At 47.2% G+C, this 22,137-nt stretch overlaps 1 protein-coding gene across 1 annotated transcript in view; it reads right to left on the minus strand.

The window, feature by feature from the left end:
• Drgx (dorsal root ganglia homeobox) overlaps nucleotides 1-13,971 on the minus strand; it is a 29,524-nt gene extending 15,553 nt beyond the window's left edge. The window contains exons 1-5 of the mRNA XM_026410840.2: nucleotides 13,938-13,971; nucleotides 9,643-9,740; nucleotides 8,646-8,747; nucleotides 5,550-5,728; nucleotides 5,349-5,461 (exon numbers count right to left, since the gene is read on the minus strand). Of these exons, the coding sequence (XP_026266625.1) occupies nucleotides 5,349-5,461; nucleotides 5,550-5,728; nucleotides 8,646-8,747; nucleotides 9,643-9,740; nucleotides 13,938-13,971 (526 nt within the window). The remainder of the gene's footprint in view (nucleotides 1-5,348; nucleotides 5,462-5,549; nucleotides 5,729-8,645; nucleotides 8,748-9,642; nucleotides 9,741-13,937) is intronic.
• Nucleotides 13,972-22,137: the final 8,166 nt, after the last annotated feature.

Genomic DNA, 22,137 nt, shown 5'->3' on the forward strand with positions numbered 1-22,137 from the left:
CCAATACCATCAGCCCTTCATATCCTCAGGTTCCACATTCATGGATTCAACTGGGCATGAATGGAAAACATTTGAGGACAAAAATTGCATCTGTTCTGAACATGCACAGACCCTTTTTGTCTTGTCATTATTCTCGATAACAACTATTTATGCAGAATTTACATTGTATTAGGTATCATAAGAAATCTAGAGGTGATTAAGTCTATGCATCAGTTATGTACAAATGCTAAACCATTCTATATAAGGGAAGTGACCTTCTGCAGATTTTGGTATATGAGGGGGTTCTGGAACAAATTCCCTGAAGATACCAAGGGACCACTATAAGATCCAAGAGCATTCTCATTTTCAGAAGACTTTCAAAGCCAAAGAACTTCCAGGCAAGTGAAGGCCCCCAAAACTAACTTAAAACATCTAAGGACTTCAGGGACCACTACTTAATAAAGGAACTCGGCAATCTCAGCAAGCGCTAAGCTATCTCACAAACACTCCAGGGGGCTTTCTTGATGTTTATAAGGCAAGGACCTCATACCATCACAATGCCTAGAACCAAAAGATGTACCCCCAACCCAGAGTCTTGGCTCTATAACTATACACAATGATCTTTGGGCAGTTAGCCCTGAGACTACTAGTCCAGGTGCTCCAGGTACTCACTGGAAGAACAGATCTTGTCCTGGGCGTTCAGAGCCCTGTGTTTGCTCTCACTTTGACTAGGGGGCTGATGCAGCCCAGGCAGCCATAGCTCAGATCCTCAATCTCAGGAGAGCAGCACCCAGAGTGGTGTCTACTGCTAAGCCAGAATTCAGGTGCCTACCTAGTTACATAGGCTTTCTGGGCTATGTGAACCATGTAGGACACATCCTAGGGAAAGACACAGGTACCGTTTTTGGTGTAGGAGCTGAAATTAGCTTAGATTCACTGCTTCTGGTTCTGTCGCCAGTTGCCACAGGCCTGGAGAAGCAGGTTGGATCTTTGAACTAGAAAGGGCCAAGGGGCTCCGCTCTCATTGATCCTGATCTCTAGTGGCCTGAGTCCAGACAACCTTCCTCTAGAGGACTCCGCTGTCCTCATGTGCTACAGAAACAGGGTGAGTGTCACAGCTTCTCATTACTCCCCCTACCAGTAGGTGCTCACTCAGAGGAACGAAAAAATAAGTGGTGTCTGTAAAAAAGGGCACATCAGGAGGTTAAGGAGAGCAGCCTAGATCTCCCCAGGGAGATCTAGCTGAATCAGTGAGGTCTGAGCAAGTACATTCCCTGCCCTGAACCTCAATTTCTCATATTTTAGGAGAGCACCAGCCTGCATGATGCTCCACCCAGGGAGCTGAAGCAGTCTTCTCACTGGTCAGCAGCTCCTAGAAGCAGAGTTCAGGCCCAAGAGGAGCACAGCTTGAGTCAATAGTTCTGCCCAGCATTTGGGGGTACAGGCAGGGTGAGGGAGCCTGGGTTTCAGCTTGGAGCCTGGGTTTCAGCTCAGAGCTCCCGGGACTGAGCCAGGCCCTAGAAAGTTGGGCTCGCTCCTCTCCTGGGCCCAGATAGGACTGTTCACTTAATTTCTGGAGCTTGGTGAAAAGAAAAGGACATAGGACATAAGGTGCAAGGGCCAGGAAGCTGTTCTGATACCAAAGTCCTTAACAGGTGACCCTCAAAACAATTGAGCATCGAATCCCGGGGGTGTTCAGAAGCCAACTTGCAGCAGGTGTACGTCTCTCAGACTGTGTCCTGTGATTTTCCCCAAACATACCTTTTGAGGCTACAGCACCACCTGGCTTAGAGAGAAGTAGAGCCAATGAGCTGACTCAGACCTAGCTCCAGGATTTCCAGATCAGAACATCTCATTTCCAGAAGGGCCCCCACAGTGGGGTCAGGTGCTTTTAGAAAGCAAAGATACCCCAACCCATATCAGGTATCATCTCAGAACTCTCAGCTCTATTCTCTAGCCGTCTGACTACAGGTCCCCTCCTAGCACTATGTCACCATGAGAATCAAGTGAGTCCAAGACACGAGATTGCCTGGCAGAACAAGAGAGGATTTTCTGTGATTGTTCTTTTCCCTCCTTTCCATCATGGCTTAGCTCTCTGGAGATGAAAAGCCAGCTGTCCTGGAAAGCCAAGGGGACAGAGCCAGAGTGTCAGGATGAGCCCAGAGAAATGCTTTGCTGGAGGAAGGAGGCTGAGGAGGAGGTAGGTGTGCACAGAGAAGAGCTCAGAAAGCAGAGATGGGAGGGATGGAAGAAACCCCCACCCCCAGCCCAGCCCTGTGCCTCTCAAAAATGAGAAAAGGACCCTGTGTTTCCAGAAAAGTGAGCAAGAACTCTTTTGTATTGGGGAAGGCAAAGATCACACGTACACACAAAGACAATGCCTGGGATGTGTGAAGGCCTGGGGAAAGAAAGAAAGAAAGAGAGAGAGAGAGAGAGAGAGAGAGAGGGAGGAAGGAAGGAAGGGGTAGGAGAGAAGCAGGGAGAAAGAAAAAGAAAAGGAAATTTTTGACGCAATTCTCACCTGCCTCCATGGGCAGGAACCAGGAGAAAATGTCTACACAGGGAACTGGGAGATAAATGGATGAGTCCAGGTCTCTACCAGCTCATGGCTCACTTTACATATGGCTTGCCTGGTTCTGGAAACATCTCAGCCTGTTGACAGCACCAACAAACCTTGCTGTCCCCTGACTATAGTCAGGAAGTGTGCCTCACTGGGATACAGCAGGCTACCCAAACAGGACCCTTAAAATGCACAAAGATGTGCCCAATTCTGGTGAGCACTCTGTGATTTCTGCCACCTCTGTATGGCCCACACACCCCCAGGCTGGCAGCAGCCAAGGAATGATCATTTCCAAAGGCAGGCACAGGGCAGGTTCCAGGGTCACAGCCCAGACAAAAGGGCTTCAGGAAGGAAGCTGGGGAGAAGGGAGAATGGATGGATGTGTAAACGGCTGGTCCAGTTCTGCAGTAGCGCCCCCAGTAACCTTGTTTCTGCCCTGTGTCGATGCCGAGCCAGGGGCTCCCACAAGACAGGGGAGATGTAAGTCCCACTCTGTCTCCCTCTCACTTGCTGCCCTTGGCTTCTCCCAGCCTCCCTGCCCTGAAGTCTAGCCCTCAAGACCCACCTCCAGACACTATGGGCTTCTACCAGGGCCTCAATTTGGCTTCGCAGAGATGCCCCAAGGGATACCAGGACAAGCAAACATGTGAATCACCTCCTACTTGGGGGTTAGAGTGGGGCAGGCAAAAACCATGTATTAAAAAGTGTTGCCCTGAGCTGGCCCTCACCAAAGCAGACAGGTTTTGTTGTTTTTTTCATTTTTGGTTTGGAGGGTAGCTGGGGACAGTGACAGTGGAGGTGAAGAGGTAATTGAATCCATGGGCTATTTACCACTCAGCTGCATCCCCAGCCCATTTTATTTTTTATTTTGAGACAAGGCCTCACTAAGTTCCTGAGGTTGGCCGCAAACTTGCAATCCTCCTGCTTCAGCCTCCTGAATAGCTGGTCAGGCAGCCGGGTGAATCCCAGGCATGGGCCACCACGCTCAGCTCAGAAGACAAGGTTTGTTAGAGGCACAGCTATAGAATTACTCCTTGCTAAGACCAGCCCTCAGATAATTCCCAAATCCCACTGGTAATCAATCTCCTTTTGGGACTCCCTTCCAATTGGTCAACCCCACCTCTGCACAGGTTGAGTATTCCTTATCTAAAATGCTTGGCACCAAAAGTGTTTGGATTTAAGATATTTTTCAGATTTTGGAATATTTACATACATAGGTATGTATATAAATGATATATATTGGGGACAGGACAAGACCCAAGTCTAAACACAAAATTCATTTATGTTACACCTCATGCACTTGGCCTAAGGGAAACATTCACAATGTTTTTATTGTGTCTGTATTTTTACCACAACCCCTCACATGAGGTCAAGTGTGGAATTTTCTACTTGTGGTGACGTGTTGACAACGAGTTTCGGATTTGAAAGCATTTGGGATTTCAGATTTTTAAATTAGGGATCTTAACCTATAGTTCCAAAGCAGACTACTGTGTCCTGTGAACACGTGCTGAGGCTGCAGGGGAGGGAGGTTGTGCATAGCCCCAAGAGCACTGGGCCCTGAAGCTGAAGAAAGTGCTGGCGGGAGGGGTCTGGATTTGAGCCTCATCCACCCACATCAGTAAACTAAGGGAGGGGATTCACCCAGCTGCCTGCACCACTACAAAGTGTCTCCAGGCCTCAGCACTCCACCTCCAACAGCGGAAAGCCCAGACCCAGGACTGGCATCCAGGGCCTTTGAGCCCTAGCCCTTGCCAGGCACCCTCCACCTTATCTCTGGGCACCCAGGATAGCAGCCATTCTCAGTCAAGCCTGGTTCTCCTCCCCACACCTGGTAATCTTTGCACATGCTGCTCCCTCTACCTACAATGCCCTTCTCTCCTTCTCACAGACTCCCTAGGGAGATTTCATCACGTTCTCCTTTGGCCTCCATATTGCAGTGCAGAGTGCCACACTCTGTGGAGTCTGGCAGTGAAAAGTCAACTCTAGCACATGACAAGCAGCAGACACCTTAAGGAGGCCTCTCCCACTGCCCACCATCAGGGAAAAACCTAGAGGGAGTCAGGGCTTGTTCGTCACTGGGGATTTAGGAGGTGGGGTGCGGGTACTCTTACTCCCCCACAAAGCCACTGGGGTTCAACATTTTCCTGGCCAGTACAGCTCTCCAGCCTGATCCTTGGACAAATAAGTTTGTGACAAGGAATTAAGAGCCACTGATGGGTCTTTTCATCAGGAAAGGTACCCCAGAAATCCCCAAGGGACAGTCCTGCAGGGATTTCTCTCTCTGGGCCTGAAAAACAAGCCTAATGATTTTCAGCCTTCGTATAACAACAGTCACTGAGAAGAGAGCAAATCTTGGAAAGCCACAAATCCTCAGACTTTGGACCTCTGGTCTCAGGAGTCCCAAGGGAAAGCAAGTGAATTAGCTGCACATATGAGAAAGGGTCCTGAGAAATAGAGATGGTTTCCCTCCCCAGGGTTCCCCCATAAGCTGCAGGCTAGCACCTAAAAATGCTGCCACAGGGAATGGGGAAGGTATAAACATGGAATGGTCACTTTTGAAGTAATCACCTCTAGGACAAGCCCTCTGTCATTGACCCTTAACAGCAACATCCACATGCATGTAGAACTCTATGTAGAGACCAAGCAAGATGGCAAGTATGGACCTGTGTCTGCCACCCCAGCTGTGATTGACAGGAGAAGACGGGAGCCCAGCTGGTTTGGATATGAGGATAAGCAGAGCCAAAACAACAGGCCAGTCAGACTCCACCCTCCCCAGGAGACCACACCCACCAAGCAGAGCCAAACTCACCCTTCAGGGAGGCCACGTGGGACAAGGCCTGGGCGTAGGTGGCTGTGTTCAGGAGGGTCCCTGGCAAGCAGGAGGGGAAGAAAGGACCAGCAGGACCCACAGTTCGCCCCAGGCTGGCAAAGATAGAAATTTTCATTGAGTACCCTCGTGTGTCTGTGGAGCTGCCTGAGCCCCCTGGGCCCCAGGTGCAGCCGGTCTCACCTCTGCTGGGCCTCCAGCGCCTCTTTCTTGTTCCGGCCCTGGTCCCCCGGGGGCGGGGAGTTGATGTTTCTCACTGGTGGTGGCGTCACCTCTGCCATGGGCTCCTTGGCACCTGGTTCCTGGTCGGAGGCCCCTCTCTCTGTTTTCCTCCACTTGGCTCTTCGGTTCTGGAACCAAACCTAAGTCAGAATGGGAAACACACCCCAAGGGAAGCATAAAATCAGAAAAGAGGGAAGAGCCAGAACCCTACGTGAAGGTCTAGACCCCCGGCAGGTGCCCACGGCTCACCCTGCAGCCCCTGCCTACTTTGTACTCTCTGAACTGAGCTTCTGTCCCATGGATGGGTTGGATCAGCTTCCAAGCTTATGACAGGCAGGTTTCAAGAATGAATGTTGAATAATAGAAAGTATTTAAATGCATTGCCCACAGGAAGGGTAAAAAAAAAAAAAAAAAAAAGTATTGCCTGGTGGAGATTCTCAGAGCTGCGTTGCCCGGAATCCATTTATTTGCTGCTGGGGGATCATGGTCAAAGCAGCTTGGAAAACACCACTCCAGGCCTTCTCATCAAAAAGACTCATTCAGTCATCCAACAGGCTGAGGCCTGGGTGTATCTGGTCTCATACCTGTCGTCTAACTTCGAAATCATGGCAAGTTCATGACCAGCTCAGTGCACCTAATAGAATCCCTGACTCTGGAGTTGGCCATGATTCAGAATTCTGGGCCTCGGTTTAGACCCATTGCAACCTTATGAGGTAAGTAGTCCTGCTGTCCCCATTTTACAGATAGGGAATCAAACACAGAGAGGTTAATTAACATGCCCAAGGTTGTCCAGATGGCAAATGACAAATCCACAATGTGAAGCCCAGTGACTTGGCTCAGGACCATGATTCAAACTGTTTCGGGGACAATGATAACAGCAACCCCAAGCATCGTTAGAAAGGTTGACACGCATGTAAAACACTGAACACAGTACCTGGCACGTAACAATCGATCACTCAATGAGTATTAGCTAGTGTCATCATCTCTGTTATCCTCGAGTCAGCAGGAGGCTTGTGATTCACCTTGACTTAAGCACCTTCTTGGAGGGGGGGGGCGGGTGTTAGGATTTTTAAGCCTTAAAAACCAAACTGCTTTTGCAGAAGGACGGGCTGCATAGAAGCCAGTAAATCCAGCTCAAGGTATACCCTAAGGTACCCAAATCCCACTGTCTTTAGTGCATCCAGCAAAACCTCTCCTCTCCTCTCCTCTCCTCTCCTGGGAGACAATCCTTGACTTTATAAAAAATAAAAATTAAAATAAATTGGCTAGGCCTCCCTCTGATTCAGGGCTGGGGTTGGGAGCCTCCTCTCCTTCTGCCCTGGCCAGCACACTGGCCAGGGAGACAGCCTGGGTCCTCGAGGCTGAGCCCTATCTCTTCATTTTCATTCTCCTTTAACTGGGTTTCTTTCTTTCTTTTTTTAATCGAGTTGGCTTTTAATTGCACATATCAGCAACCATTGAATAATGATTTTATCTATATTCTAAATTTAGGGCAGTTAAATGCAAAGCAAAATGCAGACACTTTCTTGCGTCTTAATTGAATGAAGGTCACAGCTATAACAACATTTAATTGAGCTATTTTTCATTATCATATTTTAATGACTTTGCACTGACAGTTCGCCTGCTTCTGAGGAAAGAGCATGATGGAGTCGTTTATTTCCCTATTTAGTTATTGTTTGACAACATCAGCTTCGATTAAGACCCTGCTTTATAGAACATTAATCATATTTGAATGAGCAAGGGGTATAAATGTAAACACATCTCCCTTCCCGCCACCAAAGCCCGTGTCCCCACATGGAAGCTCACTAAACAAATGCTTCGCAGCCATTGTCTGGCTGCATAATAGCCAACAACAGCCTGGACAACAATTCCCAGCTTTAATTGTCACCACCCCTATCTTACCCTTGCACCTTTCAGGGAGAAGTTATGATCTTCCACTTCTGAATGTTCAATAATTGTGTCATTTATCTCAATTTGCAGTTCAGTCTTTAGGCAGCTATTGGCAAGCTAGCATTAAAAAAAGAAACGATAGACGGTATCCTGGCCAAAGAAGATTTTCATTTCCAAATAATAATCAGTTTAATTTGCCCGCATATGACCAATGATTCATGTTCAGATTTAATAATCAGGATCACATAATCTGATTATAGGGGAAATAATTTGTTTACAACCCCCAATTTACTGCTCAGAATTCCATTATCTCTCTTCAGCCATTGGTTTTTAAGAGATACTAACATGACCCAGGGGAACCGAAAGCAAACTATTATATTTCCTACAATTAGATCTTTGCATAGTCTTAACCCCAAGCCCCTACATAAAAAAGAACAGAAACAGCATGGAGGAAACCCCATAAATAAAATGAATATATAATTGTGCTCAAAGAATAGCTCGCCCGGAGAGGCGGCACTGTGAATCTGTTCTTCTCGCACTCGGGCACATCTGCTGGGCTCGGTGGGTTTGTGCGCTTAAACATAATCACTGTGTAGCTTCGAAAAAGAAATCCTGCTTAGAGGCGCTTCACACAGCCTGTGCTCATCTCGGCTCAGCCCTTTCCCTGCACTGTTTAAAGATTTTTAAATTGCACGCATTCTTCGGATCCACTTTGCTGAAAGAGTCCACGTGCAGGGGAAAAGTTGGATATGATGCAATTTCTGGAAAGCAGATCCTATCCTGCTTCCCATCTGAAAACGCTGGTTCTCTGCAATTGACCGGCCTCACCCCAGAGCGGTCAGATCTGCTTTGAGAATAGCATCTCAGCTTTTTTTTTTTTTTTTTCCAAAGCAAGGAAATGGATGTGCATTGATGTAATTTAGTACCTTAGAGACGCGGACAAATTAGTGTAGAACATTATCACTAGTTAATTATGAATGACCGATTAATCAACCTAATCTAATATTCCACATTATGTTGATGTTATTAAAGTGCATCATGAAAATGACAGATAGTCTTCATTTGCTTTCTTTGGCCAAATGTGCACTCTGCAGTCATGATGTCAAAAAAAAAAAAAGTTTGCCAGTTTTAATATTAGAGAGTTAAATAATTAAAAAGAAGGTTTACCTGCACTCTGGCTTCTGTGAGGTTTATTTTCATGGCTAGCTCTTCTCTGGTGAAGACATCTGGGTAGTGTGTTTGGGCAAAGACTGCCTCGAGAGCTTCCAGCTGGTAAAAGGGAAAAAATATTTACTGGTGAGAGGCTGCGGCTAGGTGAGGGGAAGCAGATGCACGTTTCAAGGCTGCTACAAGCGGTGAGGAAGCAGTTTCACAGATCCCATGAAGGAAGGAGATAGAGAAAAGAGCTCCTTGAATGGATTCCGCAGAATGAGAATTTCAATCCCAGATGACTTAGGAATTCAGACTTAATGACAACCTCAGTGTTCTCCCAAGAAGTGGAAATGAGAGAAGTCGGAATATTTCTTGCATTTACATTTAAATATTGTCCTAGGAATTAAAAATCTAGAGGTGGCTTTACAAACAGAGTAATTTGCGTAGCTTTTGCCATGGGACGCAGAGAATGAAATCTACTTGTAGAAGCCCTCCCCAGGCCAATCCCACAGAAACCTCGTAGAGGTTTGTGGGTCACCTTCACAACAGCTCCACTTTGTTCAGGAGCAGAACAGAGACCCATCTCAGGGGAAAAACTCAACCCTGGGAAATACAAAACCGAGATTCCGGTGGTAGCCCTTCCACCTGTGGCAACAATACCATCTATGAGTCAGTCAACTTCATGGGTCCCAGTTTTCCCATCTGTCTACTTGGGGTCAGAAGGTGTGACCTGCCTTTCTCAAAGGGTTATTGTGTGTTGACCTGGGATATGCCCCACGTCATCAACTAAGGCCAATGGTAGAGATCACTGTGGCGGCTTCCTGGAATCACAAGACAAAAGTCAGCTACCCTCCCCTGGACATATCTCTTGATTCATAAATTGTTCAAGAAAATAAAAAGATCCATTAACACAATCAGTTGGCCTTATTTTGAACGACAAGAAGTTGCTCGGCTCTGACTTCACGGAGGCAGGAGGTCACCGATTCTGAGAATTGGGGATGGATCTTGTTACCTGCTGAAGGGTGAAGGTCGTCCGGTTCCTTCGCTGTTTTCTTCGCAGAAACCCATCATCAAAATCCCCTGTAGAGTGGTTGCCAAAGGGTGCAGTGCCTACTGGGAACAAACTGAATCAGCCCGAGCAGAGGGCCCCTGGGTCCTCAGAAAGCCCCCTCTCTCTACAGAGGGCTGCATTGCACACTCACTCACAGGACACCGCCCACCCCTTCCAGAGAGGGTCCAACTATCCCAAAGTGTTTTTCTCTTCTTCTCTTAAGAGAATAATATCTCCTTCTGCTCTCTTTTCCACTCTCTCCTATTCTCTCTCTCTTCAAAAAACCTTTGACTTTAGGCCCAGCTGTCTCTATTGCATGGGGCAGCAATGACCTTAATCCCCAAGATGGCCAAGTGCACTCTGGATTCGGATCCAGGAGGGGTCACTGGCTTGAGGCAGAACCTTTATCTGCCCTCCAGCCCCCAGCTGCACCTTGTCCCATGTGCCTTCATCTCACCCGCCCACCTCAGAACCTTTCATAGGAGGCTGTCAGTCTGTCTGTCTTTTGCTCGCCTGTTAGTCATTTTCCCCTGTTTCTATTACCAACAAGGGTTAAGGACTGAGGATGGGGGAAGCCGAGGGAAGAAAGAAAGCACCAAGCGCTTTTCACAGCACTTTTCTCCTAGAAGTGCAAAAACGCAAGGAGTAAGAAGTTTATAAATGAATATTAATTACCGTTGGTCACAGCTCATCAGCACCATAGTGGATCTGTTATATAAGATGTCAGTTAACAAAAGACCTGTACCAATAGCGACTGCTTTGAATGCCAAGCAGACACAAACAGGGCCACTCTCAAAAGACACTCACTCTCCGGTCAGGCCTTATAAAGCACCTACTGCTCTCACTTCCCTAGAAAAGAAAGACATTGTCCTGCCCAGAAGCCTCCGAAGCTCATGATAAAGCCAGAACAGAGTTTGGCCCCAAATGTGCATTCAGATCATTTTCCAAATGTGCGCTATTTACTTGATAGTCCACAATGGCTTCTTAGGAAAACAAATGAGCAAGTTTCCATTAACCAGTGAACACATTACCTGCCAGGAGCCCGTGCTCAGAGTCACTGCACGTTCAGCATCAGGAGCTCCCAAGCCCAGACAACATCCGGGGAAGGACCTCCATCCCGGGGAAGCCAGGTCCCCTGGGCTTTTTAAAATTCCATCTACTAAAGGAGGTCCCGCTAGGTATTATTTTACCCTCCAGAGCCACATCCTTGGCCAGAATACATCCTTTCTCTCCCCCACTAAATCTTCCTGCCCTAACTGCATTCTTCCTCAAAACCCTAGTTAGAAATATTTCTTTCCAGCTCATTGGAAATTGAAAGGGGGCAGTCTCAAATCAGTCTTTTTCCCATTACTTTGCAAAAAGCTCAATTGTCTCCTTTTGGAACAAAGCACTTGACTGGGGAGGACAGAATGCAGTCTCTGAGGTCTCCAATCAGAATCTTTCCCCGTCTTCTAATTTATACCTTGTTGTCTATTATTTCACAATTATACATGTAACATCGTATTGTGAAATGTTGCATTGAATCCTAAAAAAGTACAACTTCATCAATTTAATAATGAAAAATTGACAACCTATTAGAAAAGAAGAAGGGATGTGAACAGGCTTTTTACTTAAAAATACACAGAATGGTTGATAAATGTTGTGAAAATGTTAAACCTCACATATACTTAAAATGCAACAAAATAATGAAATACTATTTTCATGATTTAGGCAAAAAAAATTTTAAATAAGGTACATAATAATACCCAATACAGACAAAAAGTAATAAGTTGGTTACACTCACTCATCATTTAGAAATATCAATTGTTTTGGCCTTATTCGAAGGTAATTTGACAAGAGCCATCAAAAGTTTAAGAGTATATACAGGTATTAATCTATTAATGTACTTTAAAAGTGTGCCAAAAAAGGACAGACAAGAATGTGCCTGGAAACACTGTAACTGAGGAAAAAAAAAAAAGAAAAAAGAAACAGCCAAAGCGTCCATCGGTAAACATTTTGTTCACAAGATATAATGGAATATTATACAGCTGTCTAAAATAAATCAGTAGATCCACATTCATTGGCATGGAAAAATCCCCAACATACGTTATGAGGTTAAAAAAAAAAAAAAGCAAACTGCGAAATGCTGCAACAGTATGATCTCAACGCAAATAAGGCATAACATATAGAGAGAAAAAGACATAAATGAGGAAGAAAGCATGTTTTTTCTTGAGGGAATTATAAAAAAACCCACAGGAGCAGGTGCCTTTAGGAAAAATCATAGAGGAGGATTTCACTGGCTGAAGTGTAGGTTTCTGTTCTATTCGTACTTCTCATGTAGGTACATGTAGTACTTGTAAATTTAATATCAGCAAAAATATCTGAGAAGTGACATTATGGGCCATGTTTTGCTCTCTCTTGAAAGTCTCTGGAAAAACAATTTTAAAAAATGAAATTAAAAAGTCGATCGGCTATAAGATGCCACATTCCCAAAGTCTGTCCTCAGCTTTTCCATTGAAAGCAGATCATCTTTCCACCAATAACCCTAATCTAAACTAAACGGAAACTCCCCTTCCTGCAAAATGTGCATGGAAACACGCCCACAAAGGGAAAGGAGCTTAAAGTCCCATCTCCTTTTCTTCTGGTCATACCCATCAGAATCAGTACCAACAGGAGGTATGCCCAGGGTGTGAGCAGAAAAGGTAAGCTGACTGAGACGAGTTGAGAACGGCAAGTAGGACAGAGAAATCTGGAGCCAGCCTATCCCTAAGTCACTTCTGCAGCCCACCCTACAGACAGGGTTTTCCCCTTAGGTCACCCAGAATGTCCACCACTGGCTAAATGTCCAAACCTCTGCCTTTCCCACTTTGACCAGGAAAAATGGTTGCCAGTGACCATCAGTCAACAGTCCAAGATTCAGTCCAAGCACAGAGAAGGTGCCCCAACCATGGGTATAGGGGGGTCTTCTCCAGTCTTGGGGTACAATGTCAAGCAATGCACCTCTCTGTCTTTTCCATAAAGCTTACCCAGCATGAGTCATTGGTGGTAAAAGGAGGTGAAATACAGGCAAATGCATGGCCTTCCCTTTTCAGGAATGCTGACAGAGAGAACAGTTCTTAAACCCTGTTCTGCATTAGCCTTCTCTAGAAAATCCTGCTGGGCAATCTAGAGCTTTGGGGGAAGGAAACAAAAACAAACTTTCTGATATCCCAGGTAAGGCTGGCTAGGTGAGGGAGCCTCCTCAGTGAGATCTCTCAGTGTCTAACCACATTTTGCCCTGCCCCAGGCCTCCCTTCATGTCTTGGCCTCCAAGCTTGCTCCACAACAAGAATAAATCAAAGAAGTAAGTTGTAAAAGGCCAGTCCTGGAATTGCTTCCAGGATTGCAAAAGCCCTAGTATCCCCAGAGTATATCTCTAAAGAAGTGTCTGTTCAAGCCCAGTGTGGGGGACTGCCCTGATGGATACTAATCTCTACCCTCAGAGGACACACCCTGGGTACTGCTAGGCCCTGCATGAAGGCACCCGGAAGTTCAAAGTGTTCCCTTCTCTCCACCCACCTCCACCCAACAATCAGGTGCAGATGACACTAGGGATCTTGAGGGAAATTTTTTCTAAGGTCTGGAGATCTTCAAAGACCAGATCCCCACCCTGGCCCTGGGGAATGAGAAGTGGAGAATGGATGGCGTTTGGAGTCAGAAACCCAGTGAATCGCAGAGTAAGACCCATGGTAGGGCACGGGGCAGGTGGTAGGCTGGGCAGCTCGGCCGCCAGGGACTGACATTAAGTCGCGCAGAATAGCCGAGCGGGGGGCTTGGAGCACTCCCGCCCAAACGCCTGTAGTGACAGCAGCCCAGCAATGGGTCCTTCTTTGCTCGCGGTGGGGCCCAGGACGCGGGGGGCCAACTCGCCTTGGCTTTCCGGGATGTTTGCAAAACACTGTGAAAGATTGATGCAGCCCCCTGGGCAGAGAAGCCCGGATTAGAGGCGTGACACCAGCATCTGTGCTGGGAGGACCAGCCCTCCCCGCGGCAAGCATAGCCCGGGGCAGCCGGTCCCGGGCGGGGAAGGAGGTGGGAGGCTGGTGGCTACGGGGGACCGGAGACGGGGATGGAGCACGCTGTGGGAAGATGCTAAGGGCGCCCCTACTCACTGCCAGGCTGCTGCCCCTCTCAGGGTGGGGACCCCACCACCCGCCAGCACTGCTGTCGCTCTGGCCCTTTCTGGCCGGCTTCTGCTTTGGCCTCGCCAAGCAGCCGCGGGTGCGGCGCTTACTCACCCTCTAGCTGTGGCGGACAGTGGAAATAAAACATCGCCGACGGTCTGATGGACTAGGCGGCCGGACTTGGGTGGGTGGCGGCGGGACCGATGGGCGCGCGTAGCTCCGGCCTGGCTGCAAAGCAAACAGCAACAGAGCCTAAGTGTCTTGCCTGCGCTCCGACCCAGCCCAGGGGCGCACAGAGAGCACCACTCTTGAAAAGCCCCCTCCCAGCGCCTTCAGCCCACTTCGGGGACCGAAGGGGAGGTGGCCGCACCTCCGGTCGCAAGCCAGTAACCCGCAAGGTGGGGAGGGTCCACCTCCTGGAGAGCTGAACCCTCACCCAGGCCCAACACCAAACCCGCAGTCTGGTTTCGGGCTGCCAGGGGTCCCGGCCGCAAGCCCTGCACCAGGCCACCGCAGCCGGTCCTGCGAACGCACAAGGCCAGCTGCTCCGGGGGCAGCTACCGCCAGGAAGACAGTCGGCCCCAAGGCCGGGTATGAGGGGCCCGGGGAGTGGGTTGGGAACCCCGAGTACCTCCGCAGGAGGCTGGCGAGAAGGCCAGAGCGTGACCGCCTCCGGTCCGCACGCGGGGTTCGGCTGGCGGCGGGCGGGGCTCGGCGCTGCTGGCGCCCGCAGGACCAGAGAAGTGACTCGGGAAGTGGCCAGATGTCTTGCTGTCTGTCTACAGCGCGCGCCGCCGCTCAGCACTCGCCTTTATAATCTCACGCATAATTGGCCTTAATCTGATTATTTCCAGCGCTGTCTACAGCGAGTAACTTGGATAGGTCTATTGGGCCTTACAAATGGCCCACGTGGTGTAAAAAAAAAAAATCCGTCATTTCTCAGCAAACATCGGGAATGTTTTTCCTCTTTTAAAAGAGGATAGAAACAACCGCCACCAACAACAGCCCCCCAAAAAGAGGTTGTGTTTTGAACACTCGGCCCACCTCACCCCGTGTCCCCTCAGACTCAAACCTTCTTTCTCCAGGAGAGAATGGATTTGGGTTCGCCCTTGTCAGAGGCCTGGCGACTCCCGGGCTGCAAATTGACAAAGCGCTGCTAATTGTCGCCGCCGGATGGGTTTTGGGGGGACTCTGCACACGGCTTCCCTTTCCAAGCGATCGTACAAAAGGAAAGTTTGATTTTGTTCTCAGCAAGGGGTCCCTGAATTTATGTTCGCTTCTCCATGCAAATGATATGCGGTGGGACCCTTCGCAATTACTTTTAAAATGCATCGGAGGCAGACACTCAGCGGAGAGAGACCGCCCTTCTCTCTGCCTGGGTGAAAATTAAACTCTAAAGTACCGGGCTGAAATTTTCAAGTCAGGGGCGCGGGATTGGATCAAATCACATAAACTGCAAAAAAAGCAAGTCTAATGGCGCATAATTGGTTCTGTAATAGCATTACACCAGGATAATAGCCCGTTACGGCCCCCTGCACTATTAAGTGCTTCCCTGGCGGAAAGCCTTTATGATATTAAAGGGGGAATATAATGATATTTTGGTTATTAAATGCGTGTAATTAATTTATGCACCACTGAAAATAAAGTTGGTATTATGACCCACTCAAGATGCATCAGAAGATGCAAGTCAGACAACTGTTGATAAGTTCTGGTGTCTGTGTTCCGTCTAGACTGCTGATTTTATTTTAGGGACGATGGCTTCTTGGACAGACTACATAAATTGAATATTTTATAAACATTCTAATGCTGCGTTCGGGAGCTTTGGCGAGGCGGTGGGTCGAGTCCCTGCCCGGGCCGGAATCCTGCCTCGATCTTAAAGACGCAGCGCGTTGGAAACAAAAGGCCTGGCGGGCCCACTCACGGACATGCGCCCGGGGCGAGTAGCGTCCAGCTGAAGGGCTGAGTGCTAGGGCCCTGGCTCGCGATGGACATCCCTCCGAAAACAGCCCCCAGGAAGACACCGCACCGCTTCAACTGAGGCAAGTCGTGGCCTGGGTTCAGCCATCCGGACACCAGAGTCCCGCCCAGCCGCTAGCAAGGAACCGCTGAAAACTCTGGCTCTGTTCACGGAGACCCAGCGGCGCCAGATTTGCCAGGGCGCTGATTCCGGGAGTCCAGGAGGCCAGCCTGAGAGAACGCCGCAGGTCCGGGAGGCGGGTGAGGTAGCTGGCAGGGGCCAGCCGGAGCCGAGCGCGCGGTTTCCCACTACTTGGAGAGGCCTGGAGCCCCGGGAGCAGACCTTTTCTCAGCCCCAAGCCAAGAGGCTGGCTCACGAGTGCTTGTCTCCGTCTCTCTCCCTCTCTCCCTCAGAGGCACCCAACTCTGCAACCCCTTAAAGAGCCTGATCGGATGCCCTTTTTGCGCTCCTGAGTCTGCTAAAAGCCCCCTCGGATTCCCTTCTGACCTACGCAGCAACTCCCCGCCGGTGCGCCCTGTGCGCTCCTGTGAAGCGAGGTGAGGCGGGGGTCCCGACCATCTCCGCCAATATGTTCCAGGTTCACTTGCGGATCTGTGCGGGGGAAACCTTAGCACAAGCAGCCCAGCTCTGGGAGCTGCATTGGCCCCAGAAACCTATGAGGTCCAACCCACAGACTTAGCTCCCCATCCCCGACATGAACTGACAGAGGTTCCCATCAAAGCTCAGAGGTGGACTAGATGAAGTTTGTCTTGGCAGCGCACTCCTGGCGCATTTCGGCCGATCAGAACCCTGGACAGCGACGTTGTTTTTTCCCCACCCCATCCCTGGACTTCTGCAGGGAAAGAAGCGGGTCCCGAGGGCCTGTCTGGGGCCCTGCGCTACGCGGCTGCGAGATCCGCCCAGCCGGATTCCGGGCATTAACGGACCTCAATCCTCTCCCAATACAATCTACGAAAATTACTTGGGACGCGCGCGGTCGCAGCAAGGTCCGAACTCCCGATTCCCAGTCGCAGGAGAGGATCCTACTCTGAGGTTCCAACCCGGAAACATCCCACGGCCCCTCGCCTCCTGGCCCCCGCCCTCTCCGCGCCCTTCGACAGGATCCTGGTTGCCTCGCTGGAAGGACCACCAGCCGAGCTCCGGGAAAAGACTTACCTTGCCCAGGGCTTCAAGTCAGCTCGGCCTCGCCTCGCCCGCCGTCCCTCTCCCAGAGCCAGTAGTCTGGGTTCGTTTCTTCTGGCAAAACAGCGAATAAACAAACAAATGCAGAAACGAAAAGCTACAGTAAACTTTGATGACGCAAGCCCCCTATTTCCCAAATCGTCTCCATACTCTGGGCCCTGGAGAAGGTGATTAATAGGTATTCGCTATGGTCCCCTTCTCCTTCCCAAAAAGAGCATTAGTAACGAAACGGTTATATTTTTTTCTTAATTCTTGTGCGGTAAAATGTATTTTCCAATTAACCAAATTCGCCGATCTGTCCCGCTTGGACACTCTGATAATTTACAACCTAAAAGTGTACTTTCTTTATCTAAAGACCAAGGTGACTGCTTTTAATTTTCTCTAACCTCTTTACACTTGATGTTCACCAGACTCATAATGTTAATTGGCTTCATATACGGATCATCAGTTTAATGAAGAAATAAATCCTGTGTTGCTTTATGTTTTAACAGTGATTGCTTTAATGAGGAATGTGACGTGTTCCAAAATCAAAGCTGTAGGAGACATTAGAAGGGGTTTCTATTAGGAAGGAAATGCTTATTCAAAGTTAAAATCATGGGGTCACATTTCAACAGATTTTCCTATTGCCCGCCTTCACTTCCTTCCTCTGCAAGGAGATAATACTGTATTCCTCAAGCCTTCTTCTCTATGTATTTAATGCACAGCAGCGGCAGAAGCTGCATCCCCTCTAAGAATCATTTTCTGGTTACTAAATAGGGTGTGCTACCTTACCTCCTGTCCAGCAGGGCAAATAAAAGCCAGAACAGAGTAAGGAGTTTGACTTTCAAGGTTCTTCACTTTTTAAAAAATAAAGTGGGAAGAAAGTAGCACACTCACACCCCAAGATGTGTGCAGAGGCAGCTCCCCCAATGCTTACATCCCTGGCGCTGAAAATTCAAGGCTGAGTTCCTAAAGGCAGACAGCTCAGCTTAGGCCAAGTAGGCTGCTGATGACCCAGGCTCTGGCCCCTGAAAATGTCTGTAGGGGATGTGCTGGACTCCCGCCCAGGTGATGGGATCTTTACATCTCTATATCAATTAATAGCAGAGCAAATCTGTGTTCTCTAATGTGTGTTTGATTTTTCTAATTTTAAGTTGGTTCTATGAAGGGAAAGCTGTCATCACAAAAACACTGAGAGCAGCAATAAAATGTTGGAAATGGGATCATCTATACACGCAAACCCTCAATTGTTTTCAGTTGAATTATGAGTCATTTTAAATTGATTCCTGAAAAGAATTCTAAATCCTTAGAAATGTAGGGATTTGAGACTCTGGATTGAGATCTCCGACACCACACACAGTATTAACTTTTTCCATTTGCTCTGTTTTAGGAAAATTGAGGAAATATTTGAAGACATGTCTATACATATATTTGAGCCCAAATACATATAAGCTGGATTTCATATCTCAATGATATGAAGAGTCGGGGGAAAGAGCTTTTTCCAATCTCCCTTTTAAAACTTCCTTAGCAAAAACAATTTCAGTAAACATGACTTAAATCCATAGTAATGAAGGTAGAGCAGATAAAAATACTTCATTTTGGACTGGGACGGTAGCTCAATGGTAGAGCACTTGCCTAGCACACCTGAGGCACTGGGTTCGATCCTCAGCATCGAATTTTAATTAATTAATTAATTAATTAATTAGTTAAAAAGGTATTGTGTTCATCTACAACTAAAAAAATTTTTTAAATACTTTACTTAGCAGGAAGAGAAAAAAAAACACATTGACTTGCTATGCATCAAAACATAGATCCTTTCAAAGAGGGGTCCAGATGATTTTTACTTTATTTTGATAGTAATTATTTTAAAAATTCCCGCATGTAATTTCCAGTGACCACACAGCTCACCTGAGATGGAAGGCACAGTACACATGTGCTCAGTGTGAATACAACATGCTCTCTACTTATCAGCAAATCTATTGTCATTCTGTAGTTTTGGAGATTGCCAATAAAGCTTGGGTTAGCTAAACATGATAGAATATATTTTTTAAAATAGCAGCTAATTGAAGTTCCACATGAACAGGAGACTTATGAACAGAAATATATATATATATATATTTATAAATAAATATATATACATATACACATACAGGAAAAGGGATAGATATGCATTTTATTATCTTGCAAATTCTATATAATTCACTAGTTTTATTGTCATGTAAAAGTAATAGCAGCTGCTCAAATGCAAACCAATAACCTCACCTTGTTATTGACCATAGAACAACGTGGACTCCCATGTGGTACCCTAGGGTCTCCAGCTTTTGACTCTCTGTTTGCTCCTAAACTTAGAAGGGAGCTCCAGTCCTCCAACCTTCACAAGAAGAAAAGGCAGTGTCTGCTGCCTACAGAGTGTGTGCAACCCTAGATCCATCCAAGCAGGCTCTGGTCCAGAGGATCTAGGTGAACTTGAGCAGGTCACTGACTCTCACAGGACATCTGTAACTCTTTCCATGAAGTGGGACAATAATGCCTATATGGAGTACTGGGGAGAGGATTGAAAGACCATTCAAGAACATTTTTAGGACATTCAAACTATTCTGCATAATTCTGTAATTATGAATACATGCCATTTGACTTTCATCCAAACACAGAGAATGTCCAACACCAAGAGTGAGCCCTAATGTAAACTATGGACTCCGTGTGACAATGATGTATCACAGTAGGGTCATTCCTTATTATAAATGTATTTCTCTGGTGTTGGCTGTTGATTGTGGAAGAGTATGCATACCTATGAGAGATGGGACTGTATGAAACTCTCTGTAGTTTCTGCTTGGTGTTGCTATTTGTAGAAAATACCTCTTGGAAATAAAGTCTATTAAAAATAAAGAAAAAAAAAGTTTTGGAAAGACAGTGCTGAACACAATGTCCATGACCCAACTACTCAGTGAATACCAACTATCCCTATCTTGCTCTTATTTTTATTGTCTTGCTTCTACTATGGTGTATAATTCTCTGGGCTTTCCTGGCCCCATTAGGGAGCTGTGCCTAGGGAGATGCTACAGGACCTGCTTTGGATACTTGCTCCTTCGTTGCCTCCACAGTGTGTTCCTCATGAGCTCATCCAACCCCACCCTTAGGAGAGATCCATGGTGGCTCCTCATCTTCATCTGCCTGTCTGACATCTTTGCTCCCTGACATTTTTCCACTTTTCACACTCAATGGCCTAGTTGGTTGAGTATCACTCAGCACAGCTATTTGACTAGAAAATTTCAACCAAGGTCCTGGATTCAGGGTATTGTATTTGATCAACAGAAATTTTTTAGAAACTTCAATCAATTGCCATTAACCTCGGCACATCAACTCCACTTGGCCACAGGTCTCACTATTCCACACTGCTTTCTTCCAGACCACCTCTCACATTTGTGTAACCCACCTGGCCCCTGCAGGAATCTGATTCTCTGATCCCTGACAAATTTTTTTATGAGTTTACCAATCATCATCCCCAGACTGATAATCACTGCTTGTCAAGTGTAAGGATAGAAAAGGGGTGTGTTCAGGGAAAGCCCCGGAGGGCAGGGTCCAGCTGAGTTCATGTCAGTCACCACTTATCTACACCTACTTGGTGCTAGGGGCAGAGGACACAGACCTGAGGTCATGGCCTCAGGAGTCAGCCCCTGAATGTTCTGGCTGGGAAAGAAGAAGAGGAATCAACAAGAAAGGATACCAGTACCATTTAGAAATCACACCAGAAGACACTGGATCCACTAGACCCCACGCCCTGGAGGAACTTCTAGAAGGGAGGCTCTTGGTTGAAGAAGAATTCCCCATTCTCACATTTCCTCCTGCAACTTCAGATGGAGAAAAGCCTGCAGTCACAGTCTCCCCTGGCCCAGGGTTTGCATCAGAGTTAAGGGGCCTCAACTGGGCTCCGCATCTGTTCTCAGCCTCTTTCTTCCCAGTTTTATTCACAGGGAGAATTTCAGGGACTGTACTTCACATCCATCTGGATGCATCTTACAGATGCACCTATAAGATTTGATTTCTAACATCCCAACATGCCAGACTGCTCAGATTGATCTATTGGAGTCACTGAGTTGGAGCAAAAAAAAAAAAAATTATAAGCATTTAGTCAGTAATTCTTGCTATTATTAAGATGCAATAATGAATTGCTAATAAGAAAACTAAATCAATCCAAGGAAATACCAAATCCAATGCAGCCAAAAATAGAAGAAAGATTTCAGTCTCCAAGTCTAAATTATCTAACCAACCAATAAACCTCCAGAAAAAAAAAATTAACTTTCAAGGTCAGCTGCTGGGTACAAAGCAGTTCTCCATAAGACTTAAAAGAATGGCATGGTAGAATGTGAGGGGGTAGCAGGGTGATGATGGCTTTCGAACTAGTGAGCAACAGAGACAGGGGTGAAGTTCAAGCCTCCCTCCCAAATGCAAGCCCACCCCTCCTCACTGAACCCTCTTGAATAAGACATGTTTCCCCTGAAACGGAATCACAGTGGATTGCCCATGCCAAGGGCTCCATAAATGTTCAGAATTTAATTGAAATGACGATTGGATGAATGAAATAAGTTTGCTACATGAATGATTAGTAAACACAATAAAGCCTTCCCATTTCTAACAGACTTAAATTATGTGAACAGCTGCAGAGGGAGAGAAAGGGTTTTCAATTGGGCAGACTTGGGATCGAATCTGGCTTCTTAAACCTCCTTTATTGACAATGTCTACCTTCTAGTATCTAAACAGTCCATGGGTCCATTGGCAGGTTATTCTCTCCCTTTCCCCTCCTCTCTCTATTTTCCTCTCTCCTTCATCCCCCATCTATTATCTCCACCCACCTTTTTCCTTCCATTCCCTCTTTCATTCTCCATTCTCCTCCACCCCTTCTGTCTGTCTCTCTCCCTCCACCCCCACACACCCAATAGGTGCTTCATGGCTATTGACTTTTCTGCAAAACTCTTGCAAACTTGGATCTGCTAGACCCTCCCTCTTTCCATCTGACCAGCCCATTCCCACAAATAATCAGGCTCCACCTCACCCAGATGCTGTCCTCTCCCAGTGCTCCAGCTCTCTGCTCCCACTGTGCGCCTCTCTTGGTGATGTAGTTCATGTTGCCAAGCCTAGCATGACCAGGTCAGGGCAGAACTTCTCAGTGCATTCCCA

Source organism: Urocitellus parryii, chromosome 5 (genome assembly GCF_045843805.1).
Source record: "Urocitellus parryii isolate mUroPar1 chromosome 5, mUroPar1.hap1, whole genome shotgun sequence".
NCBI classification, from domain to species: Eukaryota; Metazoa; Chordata; class Mammalia; order Rodentia; family Sciuridae; genus Urocitellus; species Urocitellus parryii.